The sequence below is a fragment of the Panthera tigris genome, chromosome A3 (assembly GCF_018350195.1).
Source record: "Panthera tigris isolate Pti1 chromosome A3, P.tigris_Pti1_mat1.1, whole genome shotgun sequence".
In the NCBI taxonomy this organism is placed as follows: domain Eukaryota; kingdom Metazoa; phylum Chordata; class Mammalia; order Carnivora; family Felidae; genus Panthera; species Panthera tigris.
In genome coordinates this window covers 99385485-99398625 of record NC_056662.1, presented here as the reverse complement: position 1 = coordinate 99398625, position 13141 = coordinate 99385485, and the positions used below count along the sequence as shown (strand labels likewise).

The window sequence follows — 13141 nt, the reverse complement described above, 5'->3', positions numbered from 1 at the left end:
CTGCCAGGTGCTATCCAAATACCCCTCAAGGGCTTGAAACCCTTTCTAGGACTTTAAACAGTCTAAAGAACTGACCTGATCCTTCTTCTACTCAAGAGTGTGGTTTGAAGTTTGCTTCCTCAGTAGGTAATAATGGGGTGGGGCAGAGGTGGGGGCGGAGGGAATCCACAGAGCAACTTCAAACCGATAGGAGCAGTTTTCACAATGAACCTAAAGAAAGCCTGTGGGATTCCAAGATTTACTAAAAATTGCAGGGGACAGATGTAGGCTCTCTTTTTTTTCTTTACCATCTGTAAGTAACTATTGGATGCCAGACCCTGACACATTTTGCTTTCCAACAATGAATGCACAGGCCCAAGCCCTGGCTGATCTAGTAGCCAGGTTTTTGACCTGGGCTCCACTTCTCTCAGGCCAGACTGAGCAGTGTGTACACTTAACAGGAAGGGACACACAGCCTGGTGCTTTCTGCGGTTCAGGACCACCTTCCCCAACAGCAGTAGGGACCTCATGGAGGGTACGGAACCCCTGCCCAGGCTTGTGAGCAATGCAGTGCAGGGTGGGTAAAGAAAATTTTAATGAGGATTTGAGGTGCAAAAGAAAGATGTGGAGGACTGGTACTCAGCCCCAGGCACCTCATGTGTACATGGCTCCATGGAGGTTCTCAAGTCGGTGCTTTTGCTGCTGCTTGCGAGCCTGAAGGAAAGAGAGCACAATGGGCAAGAGCCATATGTGAAGGCCTGTGGGTGGAGCAATGGGACAGCTATCATGGAGCTATCACTGTTTTCAGGCTCCTAGCATGTGCATTGCCAAGGCTCTTGCCCCTCACCAGAGTCACCAGGAAGACAACAAGAGCCAAGGACCCTGAAGCCTACCCAGACCTGCTAAGGTAGGAAATGAGAACAAAAGGACAGCGACTGGGGGGCCCCATTACCACCCTCTCCACTTACCACCAGCCCCTACCTTATCTCGTCTATGTTCCTCGTAAGTGTCATCATCAGTGGGCAGCTCATGGCGGCACAAGGGGCAGGAATTTGTCTGAGGAAAGGAGGACAGTGTTCCAGCCCAAGTCTGGTCTTCATAAGTTAATATTCGTCCCCTGCTCCCAATACCCACCCCTACCCCTCTCCCTTTTCTGATCCCCTAACAGTTCATAAACAGAACTCGAGAGGCTTGAGAACTGGGCCCAGGGCAAGGTGAGGGCTGAGAAAAAGGAAGTAGTACCTTGCTTAGCCAGGGCAGAATGCAGCTGGAATGGAAGAGGTGATGGCAAGGCATCTCAATGGCAGTCTCCTCCTCCTCAAATTCCAAAAGACACACGGGGCACTTGAGCTCTTTAGGAGGGAGTGCTGATCAGGAGAGCCGCTACAGGCCCTACCTCCCAGCTCCCACTCTTCAAGGACATTCTTGCCCCAACCTGACCTGGAAAACTGAAGGGCCAGACCAGTCTAGCTTGGGAGGGAGTGGGTCTGACAAACCTGCCCCAAACAGTGGAAAGAATTAGTGTTCTCACCGGCTTGAGAGCCCCTGATGACTCTCCTAGGAAGGTTCTCAACCACAGCTTTGGCAGCAGGTGGAGGCAGGTGATGTTCCCAATCTACTACCAACCCCAAGTCTTCAAAGTCCATCCTATTGAAAAGTGACCTGGGAAGAACGGTGCATGGTCAGAACCACAGAAAACCATACTTTCTCTTTGCCCCAACAGCCCACTAGGCATTATAGCAAATAAATGCCCTGCAGCTAGTACCCTGCAGAAGTGCTCACTAGATTAAAAGCACAGTGGGAAGTGGTTTACAGCTGCTATAAGACAACCCCAAGCATGCAAGCAGTTTAGTCCCATTTTACACATGAGGCAACAGGCTTAGAAGTTACTCAGGCTATGTAGGAATGACCTGGTAAAGCCAGATTCCCAGTGGCAGCGCTGGCTGCCGTGCTTGGTGTTCCTAACTAACGTTCCTACTCACACCCACACGGCCCTTCCCTTACCCCCATCACCCATATTCTCCCTCACCTGCTACAACCGGCTGCCTTCCCGCTCCCTACTCCCCCTACTCTCCAGTTCCAGTCTTTCCCACAATCTCTTTGCCCGGCCCGTCTATGGATGATCCAAATTATTGATCTCCCTCGAATATCGTCTCTGGACTAACTCTCCAGCTTACTCATCCTTCCTCCTCAGAATGGAGGCCCTATATGATCAGCCTTCTCCAGCCAGCCCCAGCCCAGAAACCTGCTGCCTGCGCCCCCACCTCCCAGCATCGCGTACCCACCTTGCGAGCTCCAGCAGCATATTGGTTCGGGCCTGCTGCTCGGAATCCAACGGCTCGCAGTCGTGTTCATCGAAATAGGACGCCATCGCAGCGGTGCTGTCTCACACAGCCCTCGAACCCCGCTGGACTGCGGCCCCGTGGCTCTGGCCAATAAATTGACGAGCTGAGAGAGGAAGACCAATCAGAGCACCCGAAAGGCGGGAACAGAGGCTCGTTTGCCGCACTGAAAGCGGAAGTATTAATTCTGCCGCCTCTCGTTGGCTCGAGTAAGTCAGGTGACCAAAGGCTAAAGCCAATGGCAGGATCTGGGGCTGGTCAGGAAACGTCTGTTTTGGACTCCTAACCTGGGGTAGGTACGTGGGAGTGTCGCGTAATTCGCGTCCACAGAGCGGTGAAAAGGGAAGTGTCGAGGCTGTAGGGGGTCCTGAGTCCGCTCTGCGGTTCAGCGGGGTTAGGACGCACAGGTGTTAAAGGCCCTCCGAGAAAGGGAGGCGCTGGCCTAGGGGCTGAGGGTACTGCGAACCTGGAATCACCGCGTTTCCCGCTGCTCTGTCCGGCCCCGCCAGGTACTTCTGCACCTCCTGCACTCTAGTTGGTTCAGGAGTTGGCGCTTGATTCCTCCCATACCCACAAAACAAAAATTTCCTGTTCATTTCTTCTCTATTAGGCCCAATAAAGAGCAAAGCAAAACTTCCCAACCGAAAGAGGAAAGATCCCTGCCGGGAAATCTGGGACTTTACCGGCTCATGAGACTATGTGTGTGACCTTCAGCCCGTTGTTCAACTTCTCCCCTAGCTTCTGTAAAATCTTTGGCTTGAATTCAAAAGGTGGTTTGCATCCCTGGCTACCCATGAATATTCTGGAGGGAGAATGAGGGGTTGCAGCTTTAAGAGAAAATAACCCTGCCAGATACCCTCAAAGATTCTGACTTAACAGATCTAGGCCCCATAAGGCGGCTGTGTAGGGCAGTGGCTAATGTGTGTGCCCAGGCATCCCACAAACTTGGGTTTAAATCTTAGCTCTGGTACTGATTGAGGCCTAGGGGTGGTGTTTTTAGAAGTTCTACAGGGGATTCTATTTATTTATTTGTTTGTTTGTTTGTTTGTTTGTTTGTTTTAAGTAGGCTGCACACCATCATGGGGTTTGAACTCACACAACCATGAGATCAAGAGTCGCATGCTCTACTGACTGAGCCAGCCAGCCGCCCCTCTACAGGTGATTCCTACTGTGAGGCTGGGCTGAGGACTACTGCACTAAATGATTTGGATGATAGCTACCATTTATTTGGCATCTAGAACCATTACATTGATGGATGTTTTACACTCAGTATAAACAATCCTCATGATTGTTCTGGGAGTTAAGTTGTCCCTTTTTACATATGTAAAACCCAAGTCCAGGAAGTGGCTTGCCCAAATTCACATGGCCTCTAAGTGGTTTTGCTGACCAACTGCAGGGCCAAGTGTTTTTCTCCATCTTTCTCAGGAAAAGAAGATGGTAATGAGCCCAGTAGAAGTAACAAGCCCTGTGATGGGTAAAGCTTCACACAACTCTCAGGTTTGTTCTTATTTCTCTGTCAGTAGTCCTCACTCTGCCTAACAAGGAATTGCTTCTGTTACATACTTGACCCTGAATTTTCCTTCCACCCACACTTGAGTTTGGGAGGCAGTCAAGTAGCCAGGCAGAGATTGCCCAGCTTCCTCAGTCTTGGTAGGACCTTCTTTCCTTCTTCCATGGCTTTTACTCTTTCATCCTCTTTCCTGTGACCCTGAAGGCACTGCCTGCTTGGCCCTGTGTGGCCATGGAGCTCTGAAAAGGCCAAATTCTTTCCTACAGGGCAAACCCTAGGCCGTCCCTTGTGACTGCGCACTGCTGCACCTTTGAAGCCCTTCCCTTTTTCACTGCTGTCTGCCTCATCTGTAATCAGGTGTCAAGCTTGAGGAAGAACATAGAGAAATTGAGCTGGGGAGGCGGGTGGGGTTCAGAGAGGGAAAAGCCTATCCAAAGGTGAGAGCCTTGTCATATAAACATCTTTGAAGTACTTTCTTCTCCTGGAGTCCTATACTGAGTATCCTCAAGACATCAGAAAAATAATAGATTTCATTCCTAGGGAAACAGGCTGGTTTCCCTGTGCTGGTTGAAGGTGCTGGTTGAAGGGTCTGGTTTGAGAACCACTCTGTCTTTCCACCTGCACTCCAGAAGGATCTGTCTGGGTAGGGCTGAATCAAGTATGGAAGGGAAAGGAGAGGGGCCATCTCCCAGGGATAAAGTCCTTTGGACGGTAGACTTTCTAAGCAACCCCAGGAGTGTAGGCAACCTGGAGAGCTTCAGACATACACACACACAGACACTCCAGCTTTTAGCCAAACAGCAGCTTTTAACCAAACAGCAGCTTTTACTGAGCTCCAGGTGGGGCTGGCCTGGCATGGCCAGTGCAGCAGGCTGCCCTCAAGGGCCAGTCTGTGGCGTGATAGGAAATGCAAAGGTGCACACATCAGGGATGCTCTTCAGCACTCAGTTGGGTGGCTCAGGTGGGAGCAAACACCAGGGTTCTCTGGAGACCAGAACCAGCCAGTATGGCCATCGGCCTCTCCTCAGGCCCAGCTGGGTCAGTCCCCAGGCCCTGAGGCAGCGCCTGCATCCTGGGCCTGTGGGGCACTGCTGCCCTCACTGCTCTGTGGGAGAAAGATGGCCAGGAGCACAATCAGGATGACGAGCAGGCCGCCACCCACCACCAGCCCCAAGTAGATCCGGCATCGGATGTTCTCCCAGCTCTTCTTCTGGGCCAGGGTCTTGGTTGTCTTGCTGAAGGCTGAGCTCTGTGGACATCGCCAGACACAGGGTGGGAGTTAGTGGTTCCCCTAGAGATCCAGGGCTAGGGTCTCCCAACCTCACCTCCCCGGAAGGGCCTAGTCTCCTTCTGCATCTTCCCAGCCTGTCTGCTCCCCTTCTCCACATAGCCTGCCCTGGAACCCTCCCAGCCTGACTCTTTGTCTCAGACACTGGTATAGCCCTTGACTCACAGCCCTACAGACTCACCCCCAGTTAACAATACCAGCCCTTTACAAAGCTCCACAGCTCCATACGAAGGACTTCTTACTTCATGAGGCCTACCTGGAGCATATCTAGGCTAAAGGTGCCTCAACAAACTCACAGGCCTCACACTGCCCCACAGGCAAGCCTCAGACCCCACCAAGGAGACCCTGAGCACGGCCTGAGAACTTTCTCTCTGAGGACCCCTTCTGGCCTCTCCCTCCCCCATCCCTGCTTCCCCAGGCCTCACACCATGTCCAGGAGTTGGTCAGAACGCTGCTCCAGCTCTGCCAGTTTTCCATCGCGCTCCAGGACCTTGTCGAAGTTGTTGAGCATGATTTCCGTCACCTCGTCCGCCTGCCGCTGGCACCGTTCCAACTCTTTCCCTGCCTGGGCGCCAAGCCCAAGGTCAGAACTGCAGGAGGCCCCCACCTGATCCTGAGACCTAGCGGCCTCCTTGCCCCCACTGTGTGTGGGGTGGGGATGATGTATGGATAGGGTAACAGCATCTTACATGCAAGGGTATGATATGTACAGAGGGAAGGACCAGTCTCCTGAGTGTGTGTGGCTTGCCTCTGCTCTCACAGCTTCTTCTCCTTGCCCATCAAGGCAGGTCCTAGGTCAGCCTTGGCTTTCAGCATCTCAGCATCCTCTAAGATGCCTCAGGATGGAAACCTCCCAGAATCTCACCCTCCCACAAAGTAGATACTTTGCTCACCCGCTCTAGGATGGCCTCTCCCCAATGTGTACCTGCCCTGTGGCTTCCCACTGGCCTAAGGAAGCACCAAAGAAGAGGGCACCAAGCTACATGGCTAGAAGCCAGACAGGGAGGAGATCTACCCCCACGGGGCTAGGAAGGTCACTTCAGACCACCACACATCATAGGTTCTGCCTAACCCCACAGACACACACAGAGAAACAAACTGGGAAGATCAACCCTCCCTCTGACTGGTCAGGCCACTTCTGCCTCCTGGGATGACCCTGCTCCCGTATCAGTGCTCAAAACTGATTCCCTGTCTGCCTGGGAACCTCAGCCTCCCTGGCCTTTGGCCTCAGCCTTCCAGCCACCCACTGTCTTCACTAGGGTCCAACTCACAGAGATGAGACCTACTCTTAGACTTCTCAGCTTGGGCAGCAACCACACCAGACAGAAGAACCCAGGTAATTTCAGAGGAAGGCAGATGCAGGGTTCAAGTGGGGAGGTGGCGGGGGGCTGAGAGAACAGGAGAGAGGAAGAGAGCATGCATCACAAGCAAGAAAGGGACTGGGCTTTGGACACACGCAACTGAGTGAGATCTAGGGCAGGAGGGCCCAGTAAAAACTGTAAGTCCAGGAGCAGGTCCAGGGACATGTCAGGGAGATGAATACCAGCAGATTAACAAACCACAGCAACTCCCTTCTCCCAGCCTAGTTCCCCCGCAGCCCGTCCCTGTTCTCATCTCCTCCCCACAGAGCACTAGCCAAGCTCCCTTTCCTGCCAGACCATATTGCCCATTGTCTGCAGCAGACATTTTGGCACTTGACTGAATTCCACTTAAAACCAGAGAAAGGGGAGGGATCCAGTGTTCACGGAGAGCCACTCCTACTCAGGCGAGAATCCGCATTCAGGATCCTTGCAGCTGTCTTGCACACAACCTCCAAGCATTCCCAGTACATGAGTCCTATCTCCCCAGCTAGACCACAGGCCCCAGGGGGAAGGGCTGCCTCTGTCTGTCCCCCATCCTGGTGACCTGGGGGGGGCCAGCACAGTGCTGACCATTGCAAGGACTCATTGAGCGGGTCATCGCATTGTAGCCTATCCAAGAGCAGCTCTTAGTCTCAAGAGATGTTTTCCCAGTGTGTTTATCTAGCCCAGCAGGAGTTTCGTGGGGCAGGCATCTGAAACCCAAGTAGGTCAATATTTACCCATGAGCTTAGAAAAGCAACCTGCTTGGAGAGGGGGCAGGCAAACTATGACAGAGGGGTACACTCACAGGCTGGGGGGGGGGGCGGCAGAAACTGGGGAACAAAGCAATAATGCAGAGAGCAGGGAAGCTGCCCCCATCGCTAACTTTTCCCCAGTAATCATCACCACTCTTATTACTACCACTTTAGTCAACGAGCTCACATAGTTCACATTCACACGGCCCAAGGCATCCCCCCATTCATAACAGCCCAAGGCAAAAACTTGAGAATGGACAAAGATCCGAAATGACAAATCACTGCTAGAGGTTGGTGGGATGCTGAATATGACTGTGTTTCTACTCTGAAAACTCCAGCTATTATTCTCTTATTCTCCAACGTGGGGTGACATTGGGTCACATTCCCCAAGAGAGTTGGCTGTGCTTCCTGCTGCAATCTGCAGCCTCCTCCCCCCACTGCGAAGCCAGGCCTGTCCGGAGGCCCCAAGGTGGGACCAGGCCTAAAAGAACACATTCGCTCCAGGGAACACAGAGGCCCCGGGCTCAAGTCCCTGGCCCTCCTGGGTCCTCTCTCAACTGGCAGAAAAAGGACACTGTATGCATAGGTCCCTACTGGCACAGTGAGAAATAACCACAGAATGTGGAAGGAGGTAAGGGACCAGAGGGCAGGGCCACACTACACCTGCCACAGTGAACTCAACATAGTGCCTGGCACACAGTGGACACGCGGAAAAAAATTTCTGAATGAATTGTGCCTGTTCTTAAGAAGCCCACTATAGACTGAAGGAAAGAGACATATAGGACATCATGAGAGAAGAGTGAAGGGCTGTGCTGTGAGATACACATACCCAGTGTTGGAGCCTCCCTCAGAGAGTGGATTCCTGTGAACTGAGACAGACCGGGCGGATGAGCCCTTGCAGGATGGGGTGGAGTTGGGGCATTCAGGCAAAGACACACCAGGCAGAGGGTAAGGGCGGAGGGGGGCAGGGTGGGGCCAGAGAACACACGCGGTAAAAGTCAAGAAGGGGACAGTCACTTGGAGGAACAGAACACGACCTAGTGTAGACTTCTGAGCCAAGTGGGGGACACTGGAGAGGGGCTTCAGAATAATTTCTCTATTGGTGGTAGACGGCAGTGAGAAAACTCCCAGGCAGAGAGAACAGCCAGAAGAGGTGGACAAATGCCACCAGCAGGGGTGTGGGGTTGCCAGGTAATGGGGAGCAAAGAGCATAGAGAGGAAGGATGGGTGGGAGGAGCACTTGCCAGCCCTGCTTGGGGTCTGCAGGGCTGAGGTTGTGCAGTGGAGGGGGAGCATCAGCATGGTTGGTAGACAGGGGGTGGCAGTTACACAGGAAATGTTCTTGATAGACCGTTAGCCCTCTGTACAGAATATCCTGCCTTCAACCCTCAAACATCTCCGGTTTCTCCAGGCCAAATACCCTAGGTGCCTCTGAAAACAAAGCTTTCCCAAACCTCCCTGTCGTAACTCTCCCGTCTCCTTTCTTTCTTGGCTAGTGCCCAAGAATCCCTATTCCAGCTGTCACTGTTGTTATAGTCAGAGGACTGGGGCAGCAAAGGGGCGTATCAGCTCCTTCCTAGGTCAGCACTTACCTGAGCTGAGAGTTAAGAACGAGGGCTCAGCATTGCAGCCCTGGGTTCCTTCAAATCTTGCCTCTGCCACTTGTCCACTACATGACCTTTCTGATCCTCCACTGCCTCATCCGTAAAGTGGTGACAGGAATAATATCTACCATAATGTTAGCTAGGGCCCGTGACATGTTACGAACAAAGTGCTTGTCACAATACCTGTCGCATACTAAGTGCTCAATAAACAAGAGCTATTATTATTAATGAAGCCCAATCTTCCCTCACTGATGTTTTTTTTCTTAGCAGTCAGATCTCAAGAACTACACAATATATGTGATCATTAAAACCTCTTAGATATTTTTACAAAATACACAGCCAAGCAAGTTCTTCCTTATTGCAAACCTGTGTGCTTAATTGTCTCTAACTTTACAGGGGCCTTTGATAACCTGCATCGAGTATTTCCATCAAGCACTACAGGCTGCTGAGAAGGCTGTACATCCTGACAGTAATAACGGCCACCATTCAATGGACACAGAGCTAAGCACTGCCTGCTGTTTGTCCTCCTTAGCTTATTTAATCCTCACAACCCACCGAAGGCATGCTGTTATCCCAGTTTTATAAGAAACTGAGGCTCAGAGGGGTTAAACCATCTGTCCAAGGTCACAGAGGCAGTAAGTAGACGATCTGGGAGTTGAACCAATACACTGTAAACTCCAAGAATCACATTCTTAACCACTGTGCTAAAGTGAATGCAAGTACAGGGAGGTCAAATACTTTAGCTGGCTAGGTAAAGACTCCCCAGACCTTCTGATGCTGCCAGTTCCACTTGTGCGCACACGAGGGAAGCCCATGGTTCAAAACCCACGTTCACTGGACAGTGCATACGAGAGGACCGTCCAGAAGATGAATGAATTCAAGCTCTTACCCATTCAGTTGTCATCTTTCCCATCACTCTTTGTTCCTGCTCTATCACCTATACCTGCCACCATGACTGGCACAGAAGAAATGCCCAAGAAATACTTGTTGATTGAATGAATCAGAGGAGAGGACAAGGAAGAAAGACCAAGGAGGGAAGGGGGTGGAAGAAGGAAGGGAAAGCGCTGGGGGCAGAGAAAGGGGCAAGACTGAAAGAAACAGAGGGATGGGGCTAGGAGACGGGTAGGGGAGAAAGGTCAATGTACCTTCCCTGGGCTCTGATTCACTATTTGCCTCAGATGACCCTATGAGAGTGCCAGAGTTTTCCAGTACCCCTCAGTAAATTATCCTGGCCTCAGCCTTCATTTCAGGAGTTTCCTCTTCTCCCCAAGTGCTAGAGGCCAACTGGAAGCCCACCCCTAGCCCTGGCTGATCCCTTGCCCTGCATGCTAGGAAGTGGGCTCTGAGCTCTGTCCCATTCTTGGAGCCTCCCTCAGTTTCCTGGCATGGCCTTAGAGCTCAGTGCAACCTTCCTGCCCCACTTCCTCTTCCTGCCTCCAGTTCCCTAGAGATGAGGCCATCCAGGCATCATAACCCCCAGCCAGGCCACATCCATCACACCTCTGCCAGCTTCTCCAGGGCAGAATCTTAAAGCACCAAGCCTGCTTCCTGCTCAGCCCATCTTCCCAGGAGTCCAGGGGACAGAGGAAGCAACTGGCACCACCTGTTCCTGACACCTTTGCCTCATAGCTGGCAAGTGGGGACACAGGCCAGAGTCTGCAGCAGGAGTGGGGGATGACTCACCTCCAGAATGTGTCCCTAGGCAGAGGTTAGGAGTCAGGCCTGTGCCACACTCTGGTAACTTCAGTGGAACTTTCATGGTAAACATCTCCCTTGATCTTTCCCCAGGGGAAGGAGTGTGCCCTCCAACACCCTGCCATGGGGCTGGCAGAGCCTCTGGCAGCCCATCTGCTCAGGTTTCCAACTCCCAGGCCACACTTGGCTCTTCACAGCTCCAGGAAAGGCTGAAGAGGTCATCACATTACCTACCACTTCTCAGGAGAAGGTTCTGAGTGCCAGGCAGGGCTCTGCCATTGGATCTCCCTTAACCTCACAAGGACCGGCAAGGCGGGTATTGCTGACCCCACTTCACAGATGCGGAAAAGGAGGCTCAGGAAGGTTAAGTGACTTGCCCGGGCTCACAGAGCCAGCCGGTAAGTGGCCACGACCAGGATCTCAGCCTGGAGTCTGACTCCGTAATCGCGAGGCTCAGGGAAGGGGGGAGCCCGAGTCGCGCTCACTGCGCCAAGGCGGCCAAACTTTCTCTCCCCAGCCCGCGCGCCCCGAGTGGAGGCTCTGGCCCCCATCCTGCTCCTGGCGGTGGCCACCTCACCGGGGGACCGGCGCGGATCCCGGAGGTCGCCTCCCACCTCGGACTTCAGACTCCGGCCTCCCACCCACACGTCGCCCATTGCCTCCCTGCGCGGTCGGCTCCGCCCCGCCCGGGGCCCTCACCATCGCTGCTGCCGCCGCTGGGCCGGCTCCCGCTCCTCTGTCGCCGAGCTGCCGCGGTGCCACACACCCGGGAGGAAGCGGAGGGGCGGGGCCGCGGCCGCGGGGGCGGGGGGCGCGCCTGCCCCGAGCCCGCACCCGGGCCAACGAAAAGCGAAAGCTGCAGGCGTCCGGCCCAGCTTCGCCTGGCTCCCCAGCCCCCGGAACCGGGCGCCTGTGCCTGAGCAGCCCGGGGCTCGTTCTGCGCTCGGCACCCCCACACGTCGGGGGGCCCAGTGAAGTGGGCTCTGGAGACAGGCATCGCCCGCAACAAGCAACCGTCCCAGTGCCACGGCGATGGCGCTGTGCTAGAGACGACGCGGACCGCCAGCCAGGCGGGGTCTCTGCCACCTCGGTGAATGCATGCCACCGGTACCCAAAAACCGACTCCGCAAGAAAGTTTTGGAACGAAAGAAAGTTTATTCACAATCAACATTGTGAATGCACTACCTACCACTGAATTGTCTACTTTGAAACGGCACCGCTGTGTGTTACAATTGTACGTACACGTATACACTGTATGTTGTGTGAATGGCGCCTCGCTTAAAAAAGAAAACGGACCCCCACGAAGAAGGTGCTAGTTCTGGCTTTTCTGTATTTCCCTCTTCACCACAAGGGCAGCTGCAGCCCTGCCCTCATATGACCCTGCTCCTCCATCGGAAGATGGGCGAGGCCACCCCTCCAGAGCCTTCCTGACTCTACCCGTTCTCGCCCTCTCCTCTCACTGCTGCAAACAAGTCACAGCCACCTGTTCTCCACCCCACCCCCTGCCACTACCAACACAACTGTGGCTGCTCTTGAGGAAGGAGGTTGAGGGCTTCCCTCCTTGGGTTGAGCCCCTGTGAGCACAGCCTTCATCCCCACCCTGGGCACTCTGGGTCCCAGGGAAGAGGTTTCACCCCAGTTCTGTGGACCTTGAGTCCAGGAGTGGCCTGAGGAGAGAGGATGGCTGTAGTCTGACCTAGGAGGACCTAGGAGGACAAAGACAGCCCAGAGGGCTTTTTTTTTTTTTTCTTTTTTTCTTTTTCCTCCCTGGCTTTCAGAGTATGATTCCAGGACTTGCCAGTAGGAGTCCCAGATTCTGTCTCCCAAACCTGTTCCTTCTACACCCCCTCCCCAAAACAGGTTTTTGGGGTTTTTTTTAATACTGGAAAGCCCAGGGGAGAAATAGGGACAGAAATGACAAGAACCCTTTCCCCAAACCAAGAGAGAGGAAAGAGTGGCGATGAGGTGGAACCTGGTGGGGAGGAGGGAAGCCCAAAGACAAAGAGGCCCATTGTACATGGAGGGGAAGGAGGGCCATAGGCCCTGTCCTATGACACTGACTGGGCCCAACCACGAGACATGGGGAGAGATGCTCGCCCCCTCAGCTGAGACCCAGAGGCCCTGCTAAGTCCCAAAGGGGCAGGGGCAGACAAAAGACAAATAGAACTTTGTAGAACCAGGGGCACCCAGCTGGGTCAGTCGGAAGAGCATGAGACTCTTGATCTCGGGGTTGTGAGGATAAGCCCCATGATGGGTTGTAGAGATTACTTAAAAAAAAAAAAAGAACTTTGAAGAACCAAAGAGAAGGAAAAGCAGCCCGGTTCCTCCAACCCCTCACTCAACTGCAACAGGGCCACAGAAGAGAGATGGCAATGACAGGAGAGGCAGGAGGCCCTCAGGCTGTCTCGGCTAACGCTTCCTGCAGCATGGCAAGACCCAAGATGGACACTTAGGAGTCTTGCACACCACCCTAAAATGATTTTGAATTTTCCATTTGCTGAGACCCTCAGAAAATTCTGGTTCTTGAGACCTGTGGATAATAGAGAAGAATGAGGAGGCTCCATCTTTCTTCTCCAAATATACACTCTCTACCCCTCCAACAACTTGGACCTCAAATACGAGAATCTC

At 53.3% G+C, this 13141-nt stretch overlaps 2 protein-coding genes across 2 annotated transcripts; both read right to left on the bottom strand.

The window, feature by feature from the left end:
* Positions 1-552: 552 nt before the first annotated feature.
* RNF181 (ring finger protein 181) lies at positions 553-2409 on the bottom strand. The gene is made up of 5 exons (XM_007082294.3): positions 2265-2409; positions 1511-1641; positions 1222-1331; positions 961-1035; positions 553-693 (listed from the first exon to the last, which is right to left on the bottom strand). The coding sequence occupies exons 1-5, from the start codon at positions 2348-2350 to the stop codon at positions 634-636; spliced, it is 462 nt and encodes a 153-aa protein (XP_007082356.1). The 5' UTR covers positions 2351-2409; the 3' UTR covers positions 553-633.
* A 1401-nt stretch (positions 2410-3810) lies between these two features.
* Positions 3811-11267, bottom strand: VAMP5 (vesicle associated membrane protein 5). Its single transcript, XM_042981878.1, has 3 exons — positions 11213-11267; positions 5547-5684; positions 3811-5080 (listed from the first exon to the last, which is right to left on the bottom strand). The coding sequence occupies exons 1-3, from the start codon at positions 11213-11215 to the stop codon at positions 4871-4873; spliced, it is 351 nt and encodes a 116-aa protein (XP_042837812.1). The 5' UTR covers positions 11216-11267; the 3' UTR covers positions 3811-4870.
* Positions 11268-13141: the final 1874 nt, after the last annotated feature.